Below are 25,930 nucleotides of genomic sequence, written 5' to 3'. Positions count from 1 at the left end.
CCCCAAAACGGTGATGTCACTGAAAGGAAAGCGAACAGAGGGAGTGGTCAAGTGAAAGAATCAGGGAGAGGAAGCAGGGGAGGGGGAAGGAGGGAGGCCGGGAGGGAGGGAGGAGAGGAGAGGGAGAGAGAGAGAGAGCTGTATTTCAAATTTAATAATCAAAAATGCAATGAACAAAAGCATCTGTGTTGTAAAAGCAAAGGCAGGGACGACTAAAGGTTTTCTCTTTGACCTTAGAGAGGAAAACAGCAAGAGGTCTTTTTTTTCAAAACCAGAGTAAAAATTGCCAGATAATGGCACAATGACAGATGAGGGGGTGGAATGAAGTGGAGACCAAGGCCAAGTGCAGCCCAGAATCTCTGCTCCAGTGAAATGGCTGAACAAAATTTAAACTCCTGCAGTTTCAAATACTGGGATGAATTTCCTGGTTTTCACGTTCTAACACTGCCCTCTTGTGACCAATGCTAGCATTGCAGGCATGGGAGCCAACAGCTCTCCAGTCTAGGCAATCAACTTTTTATTAGTTACCAGAAAACACTGGGGCCCTGCTCATCCAAAGCTTTGTACTGTGTGCTTTATATACAGCGAGCCATTAAGGTAGGACCCACTAGCCTCGGTTCGTAGCGTATCTAACTGTGCATAGCCATACCCAGGTGAGCTGCTGGGTTTGTATCAAATAAAGATAACAGTGATGCACAGGCTTTAAGGACATCACAAAACACCATTCTCTATTTTGAAACATGAAACTCCGTCAGTCTTTAGGAACTGATAAGATTGGAGATTTCCCTTAGTTTAGGTGTTTCCAGAATAGCTGAAAAAGCATACATGTTTCTAGGATTTAGGTATTTGTTATACCATAAATTCTCCTCACCTATAAAATCTGCAGGGAAAAACAAGGCCTTGTGCACATACACACACACACACACACACACACACACACACACACACACGAGTTGGGTGCTATTGTCATCATAATCACCACCACCATCTTCATCTTCATCATCATCATCATCACTATTGCTATTATTTGTTTGTATTGTTTTGGGGTAGGATGTCCCTGGAGATGCAGACAAAGTGTCACTGGGGAACTGGAGAGACTACTAAACAAGATCACTGTTGCCAAGCAGAAACCTACATGAACATGTATGTCGTGTTGGGACACCACTAGACATGGATGCTGCCTGTAGGCTCACCTCCTTGTTGACTGGTCAAAGTTCTGTCTGAGAAGCTGGGAAACATGTCTCTGATGTGAGTGCACACTGCAGTGAGCCTGGGTTTTGTTTGGAAGTTAGGGTGAATAAACATGGAATAAAAAAACAAGAGGCTAGGATTGAGGGTTTGCAGGTCTCTAAAAGCTCCTGGGCACCGGGAGACGCGGCTCTGTATTTCCCAGAATGCTTAGGGCAAACATGGTTGTTACAAAGTAGCAATGCGGGTAGGAGGTGCTCCTGCTAGCCAGGGGCTTACTCTCTCCTAGTCAGGTTGCTCTGGAAGCCTTCAACTTGGGGTACTCAGCTGCCAGGAAATCCAGGCTGCATAAGCAGGGTGCGGCTCTGGGGTCCATCAGAAATAAGAAGAATGTAACTGCTTGGGAAATGAGCTATGCAGATCTCGATGGGATTTTGTGTCATTTGGAGACAGTAGTGTGTGCATTTCTGAGTTTGAGGCCAGCTTTGTCTTCTATACAGTAAGTCCCAGGCCAGCCAGGGCTACTGAGGAAGACCTGTCTCACCAACTAACTCTGGCTGCTGACAGTGGGACTGAGCCCTGTGCTGGGGAGGTAAGCTATCCCTAAGCCTGAAGCCCAGTGGGCCCCATCCTCACTGCACAGCGAAGGCCTGATGCTGGCAGAGCCACTCACTCCCTGAATCACTTTCATAATTCTCTACAATGTGGGAGCAGTAGATTTCTTTACTGGGATCTTAGGCATCCCAGTGGGCAGATTCCCTGGATACTGGTGAGACACCTTTGGACAGTTCAATAGGCCACCGCGCATGTTGACTAACTCTGACAATGGCAAAGGAAAGACACAGGAATGACAGGGGGTCCCAGTGGCCTCTAGCTCTTCAGCTTTGCCACTCCATCATCCTAAGGAGACCATGACTTCTCTGTGGACAAGCATGACGCAGCACACGTGGGCCAACCTATGGGTGGGCTCAAGCCACACACACACACACAGTGTTCCTAATCTCCTGGCAAAATGTGAGTGATGGAAAAGGAAATCGCATATAGAATGGTCAGAAGGTAATAGGAGTTTATGAGGCAAATAGAATATTTATATATGCGTTCTTAACCCCCTGGAGCCACATAAAATAGGGTAACATTTTCAGAAAAAGAAAAAGTATCAAGTCCATAAAACCCAATAAATCTATACCGTAAAAATACTATGCCTGTCTCTTCAGGGGCACCACCACCCACTCCTTCATCCGAGTCAGGATCTTTTCCTTTTCCCAGCTGCCCACACAACACATCGACATCCCTTCTAACAATTTCGCCCCTGCCCTGGAACCTGCTGTCCTCCATTTTCTTCCCTTGTCTATCCCGCTTCACCTTGGGTGTGCTATGGAATGGAGAACCACGCTGGTTTAATCGCACATCGCTAGATCCAAGAGGCGGTCAAGGATGAGTGGGTGGGTGTGTTGGTGAAGGCTTGGGATTCTGAGCTGGCATCACAGGCAGAAGACAGGAGAGAGGAGCCCCACAGGGAGCTACTTCTCCCCACAACTGTGATCCCAGCTGACCTCACTTTTATCCTTCCCTCTCCCCAGCCTTTGGGCACCCATTATCGGCAAGGACATAAGGCCCAGAGTCACAAGGAACTGGTTGCCCCACCTGGCCAGCATGAGCATGTCAGTGGGATAAAATGAGTCTCATCGGCGTTCCCAAGAGATCACAGGGCATGCGCAAGGCGTGGCCACTGTGATGCTTGTAGGACATTCGGCGCACAGCCGCCTGTAGGAGGCGCTCCTGTGCCAGAAGCCCTTCTTGCTCTGCTAAGTTCTGGTCCAGAAAGCATCTCATGCCCCCACACAGGGGTAAAACTGGGGTGCATTTGAGAGCTGGACACTGAATCCCTTCTAACTTGGTGAGAAGACAGACAGAGGGTCCCAGAGAAAGAAAATGGAGACGCAGGCTGGCTAAGGAAGGCTGCTGTCTCCTCTCCGATGACTGGACCCTGAGCACAGCTCTCCGCGATTCTCTCCCAATCTGCTTCAATCTCTTGTAACCGTTTTTTTTTCTTTCTCTCTCTTCACTTCCTACCTCCAACTCTACTCACCCTTCCTCATGTGTGGGCCACAGGAAGAATGCAAACTTTGAACTACGTCAGCCCTAAATTTAAATCTAGTTGATATGCATCTGGGTGGCCCCGGAGGGTTAGAACCAATGTCATGGAGCCTTCTGCTATCCAAGCCTATGAATATACCAGCATATAAATGTCTACCGATGAAGCCAGCCGCTGTATACAGGCATAAAGGATATAGCGCTATGATAGATTTTCTAGGCCAACCTGGCCAAACACTAGATTTCTCATAAAGGGTTTTTGGATGTGATTAATGTTATAGTGAATAAAATTTAAATTTATTCATTTTCATGTATCACTTGGGGGGACGATGCACACATGCCATGGGACACACGTGGAGGTTAGAAGTCAACTCCGTAGAGTCCATTCCATCCTTCCTCCTTCTGCATATGTCCCAGGGATCAAACTTAGGTCTCCAGGCTTGCACGAGTGTTTTTAGCCATCTTGCTACCCACAAATAAACTTTAAAGAAAGCATATTATCTCCCCAGAGTAGGTGGGCGCTCTCTCTCTCTCTCTCTCTCTCTCTCTCTCTCGTTTTTCAAGACAGGGTTTCTCTGTGTAACTCTAGATGCCTGGGAACTCACTCTGTAGACCAGGCTAGCCTCAAACTCAGAAATCTGCCTGCCTCTGCCTCCCAAGTACTGGGATCAAAGGCGTGTGCCACCACTGCCCTGCTTAGCTGATGGTCTTAAGAACAAATCCGTTTCCCTTGGTGTTCCCACAGAAGAGTCAGTTTCCAGCTTCCGTGCTCAAGAATGTAACATCAGTATTACCTCTACCCAACCCCGACAGCTGCCCCAGGAGTTCAGGGTTACCAAGCCCCATGAACCTCAAAATCAACCTCGCTCTTCGTCTACTCTCTTCTTCTTTCCCTCTCTCCTCTTATTTCTATTTGCTTCTTTTTCTCTTACAAAGGGTATTATACTCTCAAGCTGAGCAGTCGGACTGACTGGCCCCCATTGCTACCAGGCAGAGGCCCAGTGCCCACAAACAGCTAAGCTTCTTCCTGTCCCGCAGGTGGGACCCTGCGCTGCCTGAGAGCCTGCGCCCCCTGTCTGCCTCCTTGTCCCTTTTCTTGCTTGTATCCTAATGATGAGAATAAATCCAGAAAGCTGGTTAAGCTTTAGAGGGGGGCGTATAAAGGAGACAGTAAGCAAGCATCAGTAGAAAAAAGCTAATAACCCCAGAACTAATCTGCTCTCCTGCTAGGACTTCACAGGGCTCTCCCATTGGCTCAGGGAATATTCCAGAAGACCCTGACCACGTGTTAACTTTAACCCCATCAAAGTCTCCAGCCACAGCAGCAGCTGTGTGACCGTCATGGCTGTCATGATGTTTGTGCAGGACTAGAAACCCTGACTAAGACAAATACCAAGAAGCTCTAAGCAGAGACATCCAGGAGTGCCCACCAGGAGAGCAGAATGGCAACAGTGCATGCGTGCATGCGTGAGTGCGGTCTACACTCGTGTGTGTGTGTGTGTGTGTGTGTGTGTGTGTGTGGTAATATTTTATCATCTTGCTTTCTTTTCCTTCTTATTTCGAAACAGTCTCCTGTAGCTCAAGCTGACCCCAACTCTCCATGTACCTCAGCATGACCTTGAACTCCTCATCCTCCTGCCTCCACCTAGAATGTTGTAAACCACAACATCTGGTTCATATGGTACTGGGAATCAAACCCAGAGGGCTTCTGGCAAGCTAGTCAAGCTCTCTACCACCGGAGCTACCTTCCTAGCCCTCTTCAAGGTTCAATGAGACCACACAGAGCAGTGATAGAACATGTGACTAGGCGCTGAACTGCCTGTGTGTGAATCCTAGCTCCCTTACACTCTAAAGGTCATACATTCCTTATGCAGCAGCATAGTTTCCTCATCTGGAAAGAGAGAACAGGAATAACCCTAACCCGTGGGTTATGTGAGGGTTCTAAGAGTAGAGCAGGACCTGGCAAGTGCTTAGAGAACTGTCACCTAGGGGTGACTGTGCAAAGACGGCAGCTGTTTTCAGACCCACTGGGAAACTGAGGCAGCTAATTAAAATCAGAGTGGTACACAGGCTTACATACAGGCAACACACACCCACACACACACCCACACACACACACACACTAAAAAAAAAAGGACGATTTCCCATTGATCCCTACAAGATGTAAATCTCAAATGCAGGATCACAAATACTTTTCCATTTGAAGTATGCTGCCAACAAGAGCTCAGAAACTGTCTTTCATGCATTTAGTGTTCATGTGTACACGTGTGTGTGTGTGTGTGTGTGTGTGTGTGTGCGCGCGCGCACGCGCGCGCACATCGCACACTCTTTTGTGAAGGCCAGAGGTGCTCCATGTTGGGTGTCTTCCTCAACTGCTCTCCACCTTAATCTTTGAGCCAGGGTCTCTCACTGAATCTGGAAGCAGATCACTACAGCCAGTGGCTGTCCTGGAACTCACTCTGTAGACCAGGCTGGCCTCGAACTCAGAGATCCTCCTGGCTCTGCCTCCCAAGTGCTGCGATTAAAGGTGTGTGCCACCCACATCCAGATCTGTGGAGAGAGCAGTGTTTGAGGGACCCCTGTCAGCCACTTTACCCTGCATCTCTGCAGCTCCCAGAAGACTGATGGGCACAACTTCTAATATGAAGAGAAGTCACCAGGCGATGTAGAGAAGGCACAAGAGACGCCCTTCCTAGTGCTCACACCTCGTACAGCAGCGAGGAAACTGTCTGTCCCGCTGCAATGGCACTGTTTGCACTTCCCAAGAGGCTGCCAGCTCCTGAGCCAGCAGCCACGAGTCCCTGTCCTGACTGTCCCAGCCCTCCACACCAAGCTCACGTCACACTGAGACTCTCAGTGCGTGTTTGTGACGTGACTAAACTAAGGAATTCAATGGACACTTACTGTGGGGAAGTAGGTTTGAAAACATGTCTTTAAAAATATATACCAAGCCGGGCGTGGTGGCACACGCCTTTAATCCCAGCACTCGGGAGGCAGAGGCAGGCGGAGTTCTGAGTTCAAGGCCAGCCTGGTCTACAAAGTGAGTTCCAAGACAGCCAGGGCTACACAGAGAAACCCTGTCTCGAAAAACCAATATATACCATGGTAGACAAGGTCATGAATTTGAGAGGGAGCTGGGCGGGCACAAGGAGGCGGAGCGGGAGAGGAAGGACTGGGAATGGTGTAAATACGGTACTCACATATGAAATCCTCAAAAAGTCAAATCTTACTAAAGACAACAGAAATACCCTAGCTTTTTATTTATTATTATTATTATTATTATTATTATTATTATTATTATGCTTGTGATATGTTACTGGGATTGAACCTAGGGCTTCACACATGCTAGTGGTACCTAACCACTGAGCTACTCGCCCAGCACATTTCTTTTTTAATGACAGGGTAGATTACCTGGTGACTGCTGGTCTCAGACACTTTAACATCCAAAGACCCAGCCAGGACAGCATACCAGTTGGTTCCAATATCCCCTTGGCGAAACACTGAAAGAGAAACAGTGGTGTCAGCACACCGTGTACAGGTTTAATGACTGCAACCTGATAGATCCTCACTGGGCCATCACAAGCTTGGCTTATTCTCACCCTTCTTTGATCCATTCCGACAAGAATACAACATGGCTTTCCTCAAAGCCATCACCCACAAAGCTTATCCAATAGAGTCAACATTCTAGGAAGCAGATACTCATCAACAGAATGTCCCCAGACACTGGTCTGTAATAACTGGCCCCTCTGACTGCAGTAAGATCCATTGGCTCAACGTCGTAATTCCAAGGTTTAATCACAGCCTTGGAAAGCAGAGGCAGGTGGATTGCCGTGAGTCTGAGGCCAGTCTGTTTACATAGTGAGTTCTGGGAGAGCTAAAGCCACACAAAACATGGACTGTGATAATTCACTAACATCCCGGGTAACTCATCTTAAATACACTTCACTGTGCTGTGACTCTTGAAAAACAATGACTCTAAACAGGAGAATGGCTTATTGGACTTGCCACGTTATGCCACCCAACTTCAGGGATCGGCATCAAAATCACCGTGGTGGCCCACAATGCCAGCACTCGGGCTGAGGTGAGAAGACCATGAATCTATGGCCAGCCCAAGAGATAGCAAGACAATGTCAGGAGGTTAGTTAATTAAATGAATGGATCTAATGTGTTTTCTAGAGTAACACGTTTCCTTTTAAACCTACCAATGGATGGCTTCTTTTTCTTTGTTTATAAAAAAATATAAAGACTGAGTTCTCAGTTTTCTTGTTTGTTTTCTGAATCCTCTGCACTTGGCCATGATCCACACCAGTTGCTGAATCTGAATTGTCCCTGAGTTTGTAATCTCAGAGAGAAACCATTTAGATCTTCAGGATAAACACTAGCTCCAGTATTATGTTAACAGTAGACTTTGATAAGTCATCTGTAGGGCTGGAGAGAAGGCTCAGCAGCTAAGAGCACTTGCTGCCCTTCCAAAGGATGCGGAATTTTCTCCCTAGTTGGAGAACTAACATGTAACTCCAGCTCCAGGGGGTGCCACACCTCCTCTCACCTCAGTGGGCACTGGCACTCATATAGCAGGCATTCACACAGATATATACATATATGTAGACAAACACACAGGAATAAAAATAAAATAAATCTTTTATTTTAAAAAGAAGGAGAAAAAAATCATTCTCTAAAACTCTTGCTCCAAAATCTCTACAAACCAACTCTCCTGTTGGCTAAGGAGCCGCATGGAATGACCTCTTTTTATTTATTTATTTATTTTTTATGTTTATACTCAGAGATCAAGCAAATGGCTTGCTGAAAATCGAAGTCCTGCTCAGAGGGTGAGCAGGGGCCTGGCTGGGCTGGCGCACAATGCCTAAGACGCTGCTTATGGGGACCATGGGTGAAGGTATGCTCTGAACCTGCTCAGTGGGCGAGTTGTGGAGAGCCATGGACGGTGAGGGCAGCCAGCCAGAACAGAGATGGAGTAAGAGTATATGTCTCTCACTCTGTGTGTGTGTGTGTGTGTGTGTGTGTGTGTGTCTGTGTGTGTCTCTGTGTGTGTCTGTGTGTGTCTGTGTCTCTCTGTGTGTGTCTGTCTGTGTGTGTGTGTGTGTGTGTGTGTGTGTGTGTATGAGTGACTGTGTGTGTACATGCATGCATACACATGCCTGTAGAGGTCAGGAGAGAATCTCAGATCCCCAAGAGCTGGAATTACATGGGTTGTGAGTGGTCCCAAGTGGATGCTTGGAACCTAACCTTCCACTGAGCCATCTCTCCTGTCCCTATGTGAAGAAACTTTTAAAACCAGAAACATGACCATTTGTGTGTGTGAACCTGGGCAAACATTTCAACGAGCACATACTAAATATTATTAGTCATCTCTCGGTCTGGGGATGACAGGTGACTTTTGTTGTTAATTTCCTAAATTACTCTACAATGATACTGTCCCTTCCCCACCCAGAGCACACATGCATGTGCTCTCACTGAACTGAGCTAGATTTTATGCAAGTTCACGCTCCTATCCTCAGGCCTGGTCCAAAAGCTCCAGTCCTATCCTTGCTGGCATGGTGAAGATTGTTCTAATCAAGCCAGGGTCTAGACTTCAGCCATGGGGTACAACTCTGGCCAGTGACACAACACAGGGAGTCTGCCGGGGAACTGAGAGGGAACAGTCCTTCAGGGAGGGCCTCTGCTGTGAACGCGGAGTACCTCCCCGTGTCACAACTGCCTGAGGCACAAGCCAAGCCCCGAGGTTCATGGGGGAGGCGGTGGGGACCACAGGCTCCTTACCACCAGCCATGAATCATCTCACCTCCGGGTTTTCATACACCAGGGATTGGTTTCTTGTCTCTTTCCCTCCTGAATGAGTCACTGGTTATTCAAGGCAGTTGGATGGAAGTGTTCCGTTATTGCAGAATAAAATATACCTAGAAATGGGGAGCAGCTGCTTTCTTAGTGAAAAGAAAAGCACTTTTAAAAAGGCAGCTTTTGCCCCATCATTTTGTTCTTGCTGCCCCTGATTCATGCCTAAAATAAATACTATTTATAACGGAGATCTGTTCAAAACATAGTGAACAGCATTAGACAAGAAAACTCTGTGAATAGCCCAGCATTCATCTCTCTCCTGGATTAAAGGGGATAATTATTTGAATCTCTAAGGACACAGCTAAATGGGTATGTCGGTCTGTCCTTCCAGACAGACCCATCTGGAAGGTGAGCCTGCTGCCCTGAGGTTGGGGGTGAGGGGTGGGGTAACAATTTCACACCGTGGACAAAAGACTGAGAAGTGAAATAAACACAGAGGGGGAGAGAGGTCAGCCCACTTGGAAGCCCAAATATCTGGCACCAGACTCTGTGGATGCTATCTGTCCCCTTCCGGTAGCCTCAGAGGAACACGAGGCACACATAAGTATACACCAGGAGAGTCATGGGTCTTACGTGTGATTCCTTTTTCCAGGTTCTCATAGTAACCACATAAACAAATCTGACGAAGGAGGTTTGGGTGAAATTTCTCAAAAGCTTTAACTCCTTTCAGCCGCATGAAAATTATGTCCACATCTTCACTAGATCGCTCCAAGGGCCTGCAGGGGGAGAGAGGGCACAGAACCGGTCAGGTCTTAGTGAGAAGCTGGCCACAAGGCAGAACTCAATACAGTTGCTTATTCATCTACCAGAGACAGGGTCTCCAGTACCCTGGGACGACCTGGAACTTAGAATGTGACCCAGGATGACTTTGAACCACCTGCCTCCCTCTACCTCCCAAGTACTGGACTACAGGCCTGTGCCTTGAAATTAGTTGGCTATCCCAAGTGTACCAATGCAAATATTTATCCGTCTGTCCTCATCATGGCGCTCTCTCTCTCTCTCTCTCTCTGGGCCTCCTCTGTCTATCATAAGTTCTTACTATTACAAACAGCTAGGGAAGGTCTGTTCAGAGTCAAGAACACCAGATTCAAAGAAAACGTCTGTGGTCCGGACTAGCCTCCTAGATAATCCCCACAGCAAAGGCGTGTGGGGGACTTCCTGTAGAAGAAGGGGACCTAGGACATACAGTGCCCAGCTCCTGGGATGACATGGTACCTAGAAGAGCCAGGGGATCCAGAGGCCTCAGTGGTGCCGTGGTTTGCTCTGAGACTTCGAGACAGCCATGCTGAGACCTTTAAGAGGTTCTCACACCCTGAGGGTTGTGCCCTCATGAAGGGTCATACTGCTGTCATAGGAACAAGTCCCTAATAAAAAGATGTGTGTGGTGCCCCTTCTCCTTCTCCAGGCCCTTTCTCTTTGACTTTTGCATGGACAATACGTTTTGTCTTCTTTTTTGCCCACCATGGGCTTCTGCAGCAAGAAGTTACCCTGCAAGTATGATTCCCCCCACCCCCATCTTCTAATGAACCACCCAGACTCCAAAACTATGACAGATTTTTTTTTTTTAAAATGAATTTCCCAATAGCAACACAGGACCCTTTTCCATCCACCATCTATGGTGGACTTCCCAACTATCAGAAGCAAAGGCCTCAAGGCTCAGGACTTTGCAATGTAGCTAGAATTTCAAGATTGATCTAAGTGCTGCTCAGAAAGAATCCGTGTGAGCTTGGAGGGAAATGCTGTCAGTACATCAAGAACAACAGGGTGTCCCTCGGAGGGCATCCAGCCCAGTTGGGCATATGCCACATGGTGGTTGGCAGCTACAGAGGGTCAGGGCACTGGTATAAGAGGCCTGGGACTGTCCAACGCAAGGTGAGCATGGAAATTACCCCAGGAGGAATTGCAAGGCCAGTAAATGAAAACGAGACTGAGGTGGTGGGAAAATAAGAAGAGAGGAGGGTCACTCTTCCCTACAAAAGGAAAGCAGACGCCCCTGTTTATCCCCCTGCCCTTGGGACATCCTTTGTTAGGAATGCAGACCAGGGCGGCTGTAACTTGTCGGCCTAACACTACATAGGAGAAAATGAATACTCAAAAGCAGCAGAAGAAAAATGTACCTCCATGAAGTTCAAAGGAAGCCAGATCAGCAAGGTTCAAATGCAGTCTTTAAGTCACAAAAGATCAATGGTTTCGTGCAGTCCTAGCACAAAGGTCTCAGTGATTTCGCCCGTGGTTAAACATTTAAGTCCCCCAAAGAGTGAAAAATGATAATTTTTTTAATTAAAAAAAACTATAAGTTACATTTATTTGTTTTGTCTCTGTTTCTGTGTCTGTGTATTTGTAGGTGTATATGTTTATGCAGTACTGGAAACTGGATTCAAAGCCTGATGCATGCTTGACACTCTGTCAGCTCTGACCCAGAGTCTCACTCGCTGGTCCCTGTACCAGCTCTGCTAATCCCACTGTTCCCATCTCAAATGTCTCCTGAGGATTAGTGTATGTGTTTCAGAACACTGGGCATAAGGTTAGTGAAATATACTTGAATTTAAAATGACTTTGTAGCTCAGTTTGACTCTTTATTTTAACAAGAAGATAATATTAAAAAAAAAGATATTTCCCTCCCTTAATGAGCAATTACCAAAGCTATAATAACTCATGAGACCTTTATAAATGACACAAGGCTCCAGAAGCTAGTCGTAGTAGTACCATCATCAATATGATCATTAGTCATGACCTTTAAAAGCATCTAAGGAGGGGCTGAGGAAACGGTCTGTGGATAAGGTGAGATCCAGATCCAGTGAGAGACCCTGTCTCAAAAATTAGGGTAGAGAATGACAGGGGAAGACTTGAGTGTTGACCTCTGGCCTACATACACACATAGACATGCATATGCACATAAATGTAACAACACACACACACACACACACACACACAGTGTCTAAGGAAAGCAATGAATACAAAGCTCGAGATATACTCTAGCATACTTGTGTGACTTTTGCAGGATCTTTAGACATGTGTGTATTCTTTTCTATTATAGCTATAAAATCTTAAACAATACATACTTAACAACCTCTGTCTTTATAACACTTAGCTTTACAAAGAGTTTTGACACTAATGGAAAATTTTGATCATCGTGGCCTATTAGAGAAAGCAAGTATAATGAATCCCATTTTACACTCAAAAACATTTAGACATGTAAGTCAGTATGCTGAAATCATATGAATTTGTAATGCCAGCGATGATGTAGAGGTGTCAAAGGTCTTTGAAACTCAAGATGTTTGCCACTTATCAGGTTATCGTCTTAATTATACAATTATTAACCACTCAGAACACTATTTACTCTTTCCTAATTGCAAGTTTTTCCAACAATGTCAATGAAATTCAGAAAGAAGGAGTTGATGACGGTTCACTCAATCTGCATATATTTACTAAGGAAAGAAGTAAAGATATCCAGTGCCATAAAGACCATGATGTGTGTGCCCAGAGTGAGGGGCATCTGTGCACATACAGCAGTTCCCAGTCAAGGGGAAAGGAGCTCAGAAAGGAAGGAGATGTCACTATGGGTAAAAGTCTCATAAGGACGTTGTTTTAAAAGCCCTAAAGCTTTAAAACAAACAAACAAAATGCTTCTTCTCATTTCTCCCTTCGTAACTATAGCAACACTGTTAGCAACTGTGTCTGTAGTTTCTGTTATCACTTCAGTTTTCCCCCTAGAAAGTCCTACCCTCCTGACTCCTCCCCCTGCCAGATCCCCATCCATTCACTACACACATGCATGCACACCTATGTACACACACATACACAAGCTGATACAGGGAGATACCTACATAGGAGCACATATGTAAACATGTACACACACCCCTCGACTCAGTTGCCAAAAATTTTCCTTTGTCTTCTGTGATCCTTGATTCTGTCAGTGTGCTCATAGGTAACTAAGGCTGGCAAGGTCTCTCCAACCCTTCCAATGGCTACGCATTTGCCACCAAGAAGCAGAGGCCACAGAGTTGGCAGATTGCTGCTTAGTAGCCAGCCTGATAGGATAAATGCTGTGAAGGTGGGTACCTTTGGCTGGCCATGCCAAGGTGGGTGTGCCACTAAAAAATGATGCCAGGAAACAGATCTAGTCTAAGAGGTTTATTAGGGAAGCAGGGGAAGCAAAAGGCTGTCTTGCAATGTAGACATGATGGTAAGATAGAGACAGGCAGACAGACAGGCAAGCAGACAGACAAACAGATGGGGGATGAGAGAGAGAATGAACAAGACAGAGAGAGAGTGGGGGAGGAAAGGAGGGAAAGAACACACACACACACACACACACACACACACACACACACACACACATTCTCACAGCCCTGATATTCATTCATTCTTGGAACTTATAAATGACTTAAGTGGCCTGCTCCTTCCCACTTGCCTTCATTTTCTCTGTGACAATTCTTTTAAAAGTAGCCAGTCATGAAACACAATGAAGTCAGATCCCAGTCAATGGGGAAAGGCCACAGTCACCACTTACATTAGACTAAAATCCCAAGTCAGCTGCCTGTCCCTGTGTCCCTGATCTGTTTTCAGAAGTAGTTCACCCTTCTGATGAGAAGTCAAGCTTTGCCTTGTTGAGACACTTTAACTGGAGTGGAGGTCTCTTTGTGACCCTGAACTTATTTCTAACAAAAATGACATCAGAGATTGTGATGGGGGATCATGAAGACCACTGTTTTGACCTTGAACAAAAGTAAGGAGGCCCATATACCTTCACCTCCCCATTGGATATAGCCACTATGTCACAGGTTCCATAGGGGACTGAAAGCCACTGCTCTGTGGCCCTTGAAAAAAATCTCACTGTTACCTGGAAACCAGGTAAGGCTTAAATCACATCTGGCATTTGTGAGTGAATGGGGAGGGAGGAAGGCCTTTTGACCACTTTCCTTGCAGTCTTTTGTTTCTTCAGATTTAAATCACAATCCAAAATCAAAGTGCAGCAGCTGCATCTAGGGGGATGGAGACCTAGCTCAAGTAGGTCATTTGCCTGGCGCATATAAGGTTGCTCCTCAGTATAGAAAATAAAAGGCTATATCAATTTCAGAAGCCCACTTCCAAACATCTCTTGATTGTGCCTTAGTATCTAAGGTCAGGACAGCATCATCAGGCCATGCACACACCCTCAGCCACAGGCTCTGCAGATGCCAGCTGAAGTAGACCACCCCAAATGCACACAGAGCAGAGCGCTACAATATGATTGTCCTGCTAGCATTAAGGTAAAAGACAGTTTCGTTCAGTCCTTTACATCCTAGAAGAGTGTCCACGATGAGTCAGGTAACAGATGCTTTTCTAAAATGTTTCAGGCTAAAACAGAGCTAGGGACATTTCCTGGGGGTGATTCACACAGGAGTCAGCCAGAGATTCTCATGATGCTGGGGCGAGAGTCAGATGCTCCTGAAAGTTTTTGCTTGCTTCTTGTTTGTCTGTCTGCCTGCGTGTCTATCTGCCTGTCTGTCATCTGTCTGTTTTGGAGTCAAGGTCTCATAGACCAACCTGGAATGTCTAAGCAGCTCAGGCTAGCTTTGAATTCATGATCTTCCTGCTCCTACCTCCCCAGTGCTAGGTTACAGGTATGAGGCACACATCTGCCTTCTAATCATACCACTCTTGAGCAATGAGAAGGGAAGCATGAATTCTCTTCTGTGGAGTTGTATATTCTATCCTATATGCTACTCCACGTGTTGTATATCTAAGCCAATCATCTACAGCACTATCACTCAGGGTCATAAAGTCTTGTCTATATTGAGGCAAGAAAACTGGACATTAGTTAGCCTGGACCAGTAATTTTCTGGCTTGAATCATCTAGGCACATCTGAACCATGGGACACACAATCAGCATCAGAAGAGGCGAATAGATTTTCAGCAGGAAAGGTCTGAAACACTCTCAAACTGAACCAGCTGGTTGGGAATCCTCCTAAGAGAAAAGTGGTTTCTGAGTTAGTTACGAAGCTATGAACCCTCTTAGCCATTTGTTTTGGTCCCAGTATTTGTCATGGACTACTCCTTGCATATTTCTGCCTCCCCATCCAGCACCAAGTATCTCTCAGCACCTGCTACTGGTGCCCCTGCTTGTGACAACTTGAAGAACCCAAAGGAGACATGAGCAAGGATGCTAAGCTGGGACCCACTTAATCAGATCACAAATCTACCCTAACCACACCCATTAAGCAACAGCCAAACCCAACCCTGATAGGTGTGGCTGGTTGTAGTGGGTAGAATGAGAATAGCTCCCATAGGCTTCTGTATTTAAATATTTGGTCCCCAGTTTGTGGAACTGTTTGGGAAGGATTGGGAGGTGTGGCCTTGCTGGAGGAGGTGTGTAACTGGGTGCAGGTCCATACCATTTCAGTTAGCTTTGTGCTTCCTGCTTGTGCACCCAAAATAATTCTTAACTACTGCTTTAGCCATATGCTTGCCTGCCTACTGCCAAGCTCTCTGCCATGATGGTCATAGACTTACACTCTGAAACTGTAAGCACCAATAAATTCTTCCTTCTATAAGGTGCCTTAGTTATGATCTCTCTTCGCAGCAACAGAAAAGTAACTAAGACACAGGCTAACCAATGTTCATATTTGATAATCCAAAATGGTCATTTAAGTACGACAGAGAATGACAATTCGTTTGGTTTTTTTTCTAATAGTAAAGTTTTATTTGTTAAAAAATTCTAGCAGGGCACAATGCCACATCTTTAATCCTAGCACTCAGAAGGAAGAGGCAGGGAATACCTGTGAGTTTGAAACCATCCTTGTCTACATATCCAGCTCTAGACAAGCCAAGGCTAGTGATCCCCTATCTAAAAATGAAAATAAAAATCTATGGCATAATTTGGTGGTAGAATACATGTTATCATATATGGGTCCTGAGTTTAACCACACACAAACACACACACACACACACACACACACACACACACACACACACCCCTCTTGCATCACTATTAAAGGAAGAGAAATTTCTGCTTCACACCATGATGGAATACCAGACTAATTCTTGCAGAGTAAATAGAAATTGAACAAATACACAAAGCACCTGCTTTCAGAAAATAGATAACGGGCAACACTGGACTGTGGTCCAAGCAAGAAGAGAAACACAAGAGGGAAAGAAGGATTCACATAACAGCCTTGTTGTTTGCTGAGGCTCTATGCGAGACACGGGCAAAGAGGGAGCATGGTGGACTCACTGGGCCAGTAGTGGTAATGTGTAGTGAAGTGACTCACAGAATAGGCCATGGAAGGAGGGAACAGAGAGTGGGGCCTTATGGAATCATTAACTGCACATGCACAGGCTGGAGAGGTCTGGCAGAGCACAGCTTTGAAGAAGAGCTCTTCGGGATTCTGTAGGTCAGGCGTTCTCATAGATACAGGAGCTCTGAACAGTGGAAAAAGGACAGGGTTCTCCAACCACACCCCGTGCGTTCAACTCAGACTCCCCAAAGAGTACTCCAGCCTACACTGTAGATTTCCCCAGACAAGGCCTAAAAATAAGCCTGGTAGAATCAAGTTGATCAGTCAGTAAATTAGCAACCTAGGAGAGTATAAGCTGGCCTTCTTTTTAAAAGAGAAAGAAAATGCAACCTCTCCATTCTCATAACATCCAAAATGTCTAATACTCTATCATAAAATACTATAAATCCAGATAAATGGAAAAATGGAAACAGATCTAGAGATGTGGGAAATAGCAAGAAAGAACATTAGAATGGCCATGGTAAATGTGTTCAAGAATTTAAAGGAAAAGGTTGACATAGTGAATGAACAGACAAGAAACAGCAGTAGTAAAGTTTTAAAGTTTTTTGTTTTTTTTTTAAAACATAAATGGGAATTCTGAGGCTTAAAAATACAAAGGGAAAGGGGGGAAAAAACTACACACCCATATGGAATTAAGAGTAGATTGGCTACTGTAGAGAAAAAAATGTCAGTGAACAAAGAGGCCGGCGATAATGAGCAGAGACTCAGTGGGCTGTGGGACAAAACCGAGAGAGTTTAATACCTGTGATAGAAGCTACAGATAGGGGGGAAAGAGGAAAAGGGAAAAATACTTGAGAAATGGTGGCTGAGTTTTTTTGTAATTAAAAATGCTGTCAATAATACAAGCATCTAAACTATCATAGTAACATTTTTGCTCTATAAAAGAGGAGGATTAAAGATGACCACAAATGTTTTGTCATTTCCATCAAGAAGCAGAACTTCAGGGCTGGAGAGAAGGCTCAACAGTTAAGACCCCTGGCTGCTCTTCCCGAGGAACCAGGTTCAGTTCCCAGCTCCCACATGGTAGCTGACAACTGACTGTAAAGGAGCCAGGCATACACATGGTGTATACACATACATATAGAAAAAACACACCTGTACACATAAAATAAAAATAAATGTTTAAACAAAGGTTTTGGTTTGGGGGCTTCTTCTCCCGATTTCGGAGCACACACCAGCCCTGCAGCCAACAGAGTGAGACAGGCCTTCAGCTTTGATTCTCTCGAGCTCTACTGTTCCTGCAATATTCATAACTTTAATAGGGTGACATGGGGCTAAAACTTGGTCTAGGATCTTAACCAGCTTTAGAAAAGTCCATGTTTACAAGTAGTTATATATCAGACTGATAAATAAAATTGAATCAGAAGGATAGGCCCACCATTCTGCAACCATTTGATACTTCAGAACAAAAACGTATTAACCGCCTTCACCAAATCATCCCTGTACCTTCCACATGCAATGATGATTCAAAATGCACATAAAAAAATGTGATTTTTTTTTTTTAAAAAAAAAATGATGCTTTGTTCATGCTACAGCTGGTTTTGGTCTATAAGCTAATGAATATTTAATATAGTGACCTATCATCTAAAAGATATTAATAACTTAAAGATTCTATAAGGCATATTAAGATAAAGTAAAACGATGCTCTCTCTCTTTCATGGTGCTCAGGTGATATTAGTGGATGGGCTGTTAAATAGTTCTGACGTGGCTAGAAGATAGAACATTTAACATTTTTTTAATAAACATATAAATAAAAACAAAATCCTTCTGCAATACACGTTATTTCCACAGTTTCAAAATCGCAGATGCCAGGGGAAGCTGGCACCCTGAATTCCTTCTGTCTGGAAAAAGCTTTTGGTATCCCCTGCCTGTGAGAAATGGCAAGGGCAGTTCTCAGTGACACACACCTCCAGCATGCCTCACCGCACAAAGCAGAAGCCCCAGGACACAGAGTATGTGCCAGGACACACAGCAGGGTTTCCTTTCACTGTGAGTCACTGCAGGTTTCAGAGAAACCAGGATTAATAGTCCAGAGCAGGTTAGCTAGGATGTAGAAAGCTGAGTTAATTTAAAAAAAAAAAAAAAAAAAAGGGACTTCAGCCTTGGGCCTAGCATTTGATTTCAGACAAAGTTCAAATTCTTGCATTCAAAAAATGACAGCTGGGTTACAGGGATGGTTTGGTGATAAAGAGAATTTGCTGCACTTCCAGAGAGAGGACTTAAATTTGGTCACCAGCAACCATGTCAGGTGGCTCACAACGCCTTGTCACTCCAGTCCAGGGGGGTCTAATGTCTCTCTAATGCCTCTGTGAGCACCTGCATGTATCCACAAGAGCATGCATATGAGCATACCCAACGGCATAGCTTTAATAAAAAAAAAATGATAACCAGCAGCAATTATGACTACCAAAGCAAAAAGATGCCTAAAGATGGAGGTCCTGAAAAGTCCATAGTCAGAAAAAGTTTGCTACAGTCACATATGATCAACTAAGCAAGAAAGCATGGCGACTACCTGTTGTGCCAAAGCAGGGCTCCGGTTGAGGGAGTCCCAACAGAATTCCAAGTTCTACCCACCAGGGCCAGCAAGGCAGAGGCCCACACCTGCTCCAGTGCACAGACTACAGGCAAACAAATCAAAGATCACCTTTGTCCCACAACTTTGCAGAAATGAATGACATCAGGATTTTGAACCTCTATCCCTTGACATTCAACAAGAACTGCCGCATGTCTTCCCAAAGCAGAGCGTAAAGCAAGTTTGAGCCTTACAAAGAATCGGACCTCACGTCTGCCCTATGCTGATTTCTGCTCCATTGGGGAATCCAATGCGTTTCTCTAAATGCGTAGCATAAGGCAAAAAGCGGTCACGTCTCCATGCAAAGGTACATGGAGGTCCGCATCGATTCCTGATGGTTCAGAGGGAAGGCTTCTTCTAACTCCCACTTCTCTCGGCACCAATACTGGCGTTCTAACTAGTCGGGGTGAGTGGGCAGAAAGTGTGTAAGAACCAAGAAAGGATGAAAGTGTCTGGATTCGCAAGATAGTGAAGTGTGAAGACAGGTATGCAGGCGGGAGGGTTAAAGAGAGGATGGCCAGCAGCCACGGTAGTTGGAAATTCTACAGGTTCCTCAAACAATTACACTAAGAAATAAAAGTGGATCTGACTAGTTAGAACCCCAGTACCAGTGAACCAGCCCTGGAGGGAGGGGAGGGAACTGATTTTAAAAAAAAAATCAGAGCCATCATTTTAGAAAGATCTGTCTTCCTACAGGAAGTGAACTGGGAAGGAAGAGGGTAAAATATGCAGAATAATTGAAGCTGGGCTTTTAGGGCACTGGGCAGCTTCCTTCTTCCTACCACCCAGCCCTCATGCCTGTACACTTACTTACAGAGCATCACAAGCTCACTCAGGTGTCACAACACCCAAACCTCTTCCCTTTCTCCCCAATGTCTGTTTAGCAGTAGTGGAAGAGGAAGTCTGATCTGGAGACAGTCACGGACTATGCCTATAGTCCCTGTGAAATTATTAATAATGCCCTCATTCACTCTCAAAAGTGCCCTGGTTTAGACAATAAATTATGCACACTGCTTACTTAGAAAGAGCCCTGTTCCTGCCTCCCTGCGGGGCCCGCCAGCAGCAGGAACCTGCTACCTACAACTTACAGACTCTCCTCTCACCCTGATGATGCCCTCGGTGGTTTCTCTGCCTCACCACATCACTAGATGATTCTGACTTTGCAGCTTCCACTGCCTCTTCCCCCAGCTCCAGGTCAGTGAGACAGAGTAGAATTTGGATCCTAGTTCCTGGGATGTAGGGACTGGAACATGAGGAAGTCCAGAAAAGGCTCTGGAGCCTGGGGAGATGGAAGACAAAGGCTCCCCTCCAGGGGTTTATGAGCAAGATTCTGGGTCTTTCTTCTCATCTGCAAGTGTCAGGAGGGTGTGAACAAGATGAAAGGGCACAAGGATTCAGAAAATAAAACCAGTGGCCTTGACTACAGAAAAGCAATACTAATTACAGCCTCTGATTAAACATCATATGAATCATTTGTTTCTAATTACAGTGCTGCCCAGGAACACACATGTAAATCACACAAGGTGCCAAAGTGTTCTCAGTGTACTGTTATTTAGTTATAATTATAAGCACTCTAAGCATTCATGATTATGGTCTGTTACGCCTAATCCTTTGAATCCAACACTAACCCTGATTCCTCCTTTTCTTAGTTAGGGTTTTACTGCTGTGAACAGACACCATGACCAAAGCAACTCTTATAAGAACAACATTTAATTGGGGCTGGCTTACAGGTTCAGAGGTTCAGTCCAGTATTATTAAGGCAGGAACAAGGCAGCATCCAGGCAGGCATGGTGCAGGCAAAGCTGAGAGTTCTACATCTTCCTCTGAAGGCTGCTAACAGAATACTGTCTTCCAGGCATCTAGGATGAGGGTCTTAAAGCCCACACCCACAGTGGCACGCCTATTCCAACAAGGCCACACCTACTCCAACAGGGCCACACCTCCTAATAGTGCCATTCCTATTACTAACAAATCAGTTCATTCACTCAGAGGTCTAGATCTTTCAGGTACTAATGAACTAGGAGAAGGGAAACACCAAGGCAATAGAAATTATCTCTACCATTGTCAGACTGAAAAAACAAAAGCAACCAATGCAGCGTTACATTACAAGGTTGCTAATGAAAAGGAAAACCATCTAGGCAGCTCCTATAGAGCCTAATGCATTGGGGGCAGGGCTCATAGCTCCCGAGGAATTAGAGTCCATTATGGCAGCGTAGGAATGGCAACAGTCAGGGAGAGCATAGTGGGCAGGAGCAGAAAGCTGGCTGATTACATTTTCATTCATACAGGAATCCAAACAGGAATCGGGACAAGGCTATAAACCCTAAAAAGCCCAGTGGTGGACTTCTTTCAGCAAGGCTGTACCCCTTAAAGCAGCGGTTCTTAAACTGTGGGTCACCTTTGGGGATTAAAAGACCCCTTCACAGGTGTCACTTAAGATGATGGAAAATATAAATTTTTACATTAGGGTTCATAGTGGTAGCAAAATTACAGTTATGACTGGGCAGTGGTGGCACACGCCTTTAATCCCAGCACTTGGGAGGCCGAGGCAGGCGAATTTTTGAGTTCAAGGCCAGCCTGGTCTACAGGGTGAGTTCCAGGACAGCTGGGGCTACACAGAGAAACCCCTGTCTCGGAAAAAAAAAATTACAGTTATGAAGCAGCAACAAAAATAATTTTATGGTTGAGGAAGGTCACACTCGTTTTAAAGAGTTGCAGTATTAGGAAGGTTGAGAACCACTATTTTAAAGGTTCCATAACATTCCCAAACAGCAGCACCAGCTGGGGATCAAGTGTTCAAATACCTGAGCCCATGTGAGGCCCCAACAGGATAGGAGCCCTCCCTACTGGAGAGATGGCAGCTCCACCTCATACCAGCTCTTCAGCCCCACCCACTGCATCGGGCAAGGCAGTGACATCTGTGCCTGAGTCTGGGACTGGAGTGTGTTAGGATTGGAAGGGGTGGGGTCTGTTTCCTCTTCTGGGGACCGCCATGGTCTGCTGTGTGCTGACACCCAAGAGGGGACTAGAGGGCCCAACTAGTCACAGTCTACCAGCTGTTCAGGCTAATCTCCGCTGGCACCTCCATAAGAATTCTGGACGACCCATATTCTCTGTCAGGGTTGGTCTCAGCCACCCATGGTCCGTCTAGAACACACACATTCATTCTTAGTATCAGCTCTATTCTATTAGACTGGGCAGGCTCAGGCTGTGCCTTCTCATGAAGCAGCCACCAAGGGCCCACAAGGACGGCGCCTGCCACACTCATTCCACACGGTCATCTCTTGGGCTTAGCTTGCTGAATTAGATATTTTAGCAGGTAGCGTGCAAAATGTTTTTATTATTATTATTTTTTCTTTATTTACATTACAAATGCTATCCCAAAAGTTCCCTATACCCCCCGCCCCACAAAATGTTTTTAAATAAACTCTATTGATTATTACTATGACCCAGACAGTCCCCTAATAATCAAGTGAGCATCATATGTATTTCTTTATTTAGCTTTGTGCAACTATTGGGGGATGTCCCCAAATCTAATTCTCTACCAGCGAGACTGGGTACTTCCTCAACAGTGCTCCCCCAATACTTGCTGTTTAGGTCTTCCTGGGTTATTTCTTCTCCAGTAGACTGTCCGGGGGTGGGGGGTGGGGATTTTATTTGGACACATGCTGCTAATCCATCATGTCTAATGGAGACTTCCTCTTTTCTCTTTTCTTCCTCCTTTTTCTGGTCCCTACCTGTGACCCCCCAGCCTTGTAACTCAAACTCTACCTCTCTCTCTATTCTCCCTAGTAATTGTCTGTAGTCATTTTTTTGTTTTTGTTTTGTTTTGTTTTGCTTTTTGTTTTGTTTTTGTTTTTGTTTTTGTTTTTCGAGACCGTGTTTCTCTGTGTAGCCCTGGCTGTCCTGGAACTCACTCTGTAGACCAGGCTGGCCTCAAACTTAGAAATCCACCTTCTCTGCCTCCTAAGTGCTGGGTTTAAAGGCCTGTGCCACCACCACCTGGCAGTCATTTTTATTTAACCAACAGTTTTAAATTTATTAGCAAGGTTTACACAACAAAGGATGATGTATGTGGGAATTCACTTGTCTTGGGGCAGCCAGATCTTGGGATACAGAATTTAGCATTTGAATGCACAGCAGCACCAGACCAACCTCCAACAGTCTCCCACACTCGTGGCATCTCTAACTTCCCAGCCCCAGGATGTCAGCAAAGCCAGACACAGCAGGTCAAGCATTTGTAAAGCTGGTACTATCTGCTGAAGATGGGGGCAGGGCTGAGACAAGAAAAGTCAATCCAAGGTTCATGCCAGCCTGGCCTACAGAGTGGAGAAGAGACCTTTCCTCCAATAAGGCAACCTGCGGTTAGCCTCGGACAGTCACAGTTGTGCCATGGCACACGCACCCTCACATAAGAACATGGGCATACACTTACAGGTCACATATACACACACATACACTTACAGGTCACACTTACACACATGCATGTATACTTACATATCACACACACACACACGTATACTTACATATCACATATACATACACACAGACTAGCACTTATGAGGGGTTGTCCTCCTAGTTACATAAATGTACTTGGAGAAAACCATCATTAAACAAATCAGAGTGGCAGCTTCTCAAGTAACCCCCCTCTGCTTTATATCTTTCCAGTCTTCATCTAACAGCTCAGATGGATAAAGTCAAAAGCTTATTTTTCTAAAGTGGCTCTTTTGGTGGCTGAGGAAATAGTTCATTGGTAAAAGGCTCACTGCTCAAGCGTGAGGATTCCCATTCAGTCACCAATACCCACATGATCCTGACACTGAGGAGGCAGAAATAGGATTCCTGGGGCTTTGAACCAGATAGTCCAGCTAAACCAGTGAACTCCATATTTGGAGATAGACCCTACCTCAAAAATAAGGTTAAGCACAATTGTGAAACACACCTGAAGTCTGTCTTTGGCTTTCACAAGTTCATGCATGTACACTTAACCACACATGCTCATATGCATGTTCAAACACATACACACACACACACACACACACATACACACACACATACGTGCACATACACGCATGCACACACAAATGGTACAGCTGCTGTCTGAATGTTGGTATTACCCTAAAGTCTTCTGTTGAAATCATAACCTGAAGCAAGAATATTCAGAGATGGGGCCTTGGGGTGGCGATCAAGTCATGAAGCCTCTACCATCATGCACTGAGATGTGTCCTTGTCAAAGATAGCTGAAAGAGTTTGCCTGCCCTTTTCACTGTGAAAGGACACAGCAAGAAGATACTGTCTATGAAACAGAAAACAAGCCCTCATCAGACAATAAACATGCTGGCCTTGTGTCTCAGATATCTCAACCTTTGCAACTATGGGTCACCAATTTCCACTGGGCATAAGTCACCTGAATATGTCCCAACTTTTCTTAAGTGATGGCAGACTCATAGAAAATTCCATTTGCATGCCATGGGGGAGTAAACTGAAGCATGCCCTGCCGTCACCTGATGAATCAGTTGACCCCAGAGGCTCTAGAAACCAGACCCTTGGGTATAACAAAGAAATCTGGAATGTTCTGGCCTAGAGAATCCTTCCTACGCCTTCTCAAGAACCAAAGGGGGAATTTATGTCCTAAGATGTCAACATTCATTCAGGTCAACAGCTGAATGAATGGCATTGTTAACCATCACACTAGCCCTATAAGGTGGTTATTTTCCTTCTTCATATGCCGAAACTGATCTGAGGTGTTGAAGGATTTCCTGCAAACCCCTCAGGCACTGAAACAACCCAACCTGAAGCCCCATCCACTTGGCACCTATTGCCATTATAGTTCTGTTCAGGGTCAGTCAGAGGTATGTGACTTTCCCTAGGCAGATGGGGACTGCTTCAAACATCCTCTTGCTATTGGTCCATATTTATCTTACCTCTAAACTGGGCAGCCCTGGGGTACTGATCAGTACTGGCTACTGGGCCTCCTCCCTTGATCAGCAAACACACACAAGAGTCATGCACAACACCACAGACACCACCAGAATTAACCCCATATTTCATTAGTCCCACCTTCATAGAAGGAAGTCAGATCATTGCAGTTAGTCATCATCACATTATCCCTTAACTGAATACCTTATTCAGGCTAAGGATAGTTCAGTGAATGAAGGCACCAAGCCTGACCACCTGCATCAATCTGGGAGCCACATAGCAAAAGGACAGAACTGATTCCTGCAGTGTTTTTAATTTAATGTTTTGAGAATTTCAAACATGAGTTCTGTATTTATATTGTTACTACCATTCCTTCTGTCTCCTTCTGCCACATCCCCCACTTCCCACTCAAAGTCGTGACCTCTTTGCTCTTTTCCTATTATTTTTACACACACACACACACACACACACACACCCTACTGAGACCATTTAGTATTACTTGCATGAACATGTGTTTAGGGCTGACCACTTGGGATTAGAAAACTTAAAGTAAATACTCTTACAAAGCATTTTTTAAAAAGATGGTCTCAGTAGAGACTGGGCGATGCATGGTGAGCACCTTTACCTGCAGGTGCGTCGCCCAGTCTCTAGCGAGTCCACAATATTGAAAAATTAAAATGTCCAAGAAGGACCCTCCATTCCAAAGCAGTATCCTTATGTGGAGAGGTTTTTTTTTTCCAACTAAAAGTTGCCAGATCTTGCAAATACCAATACAGCAACTCTCCAAATTTTAAATTTCAGATGGATAGTAATTTTAACATAAGTATATCCTTCCAATAAAATGGATGTATTTATACTTTTAATTTCCCACTGATCTGAAATTCTAATTAATCAGTTGTCTTTCTGCATTTTATCCAAGAACCCTGGGCAAGCCTGGTTTTCTCCATCTCTCCCTCTGTTGCTGTCTAAAACTGCTGGGGTAGTGATGACAACTGCCTCAGAGCCTAACCTAACTCTGCTC

The 25,930-nt window shown here is 45.1% G+C and overlaps 1 protein-coding gene across 2 annotated transcripts in view; it reads right to left on the bottom strand.

Moving 5' to 3' along the window:
• Rapgef4 (Rap guanine nucleotide exchange factor 4) overlaps positions 1 to 25,930 on the bottom strand; it is a 290,360-nt gene that overhangs the window by 222,056 nt on the left and 42,374 nt on the right. For both annotated transcript variants that reach the window (XM_021194039.1, XM_021194040.1), the window contains exons 2-3: positions 9,712 to 9,854; positions 6,694 to 6,782 (exon numbers count right to left, since the gene is read on the bottom strand). In XM_021194039.1, the coding sequence (XP_021049698.1) occupies positions 6,694 to 6,782; positions 9,712 to 9,854 (232 nt within the window). The remainder of the gene's footprint in view (positions 1 to 6,693; positions 6,783 to 9,711; positions 9,855 to 25,930) is intronic.

Source organism: Mus pahari, chromosome 3 (genome assembly GCF_900095145.1).
Source record: "Mus pahari chromosome 3, PAHARI_EIJ_v1.1, whole genome shotgun sequence".
NCBI classification, from domain to species: Eukaryota; Metazoa; Chordata; class Mammalia; order Rodentia; family Muridae; genus Mus; species Mus pahari.
This window is presented reverse-complemented; position numbering and strand designations above follow the sequence as displayed.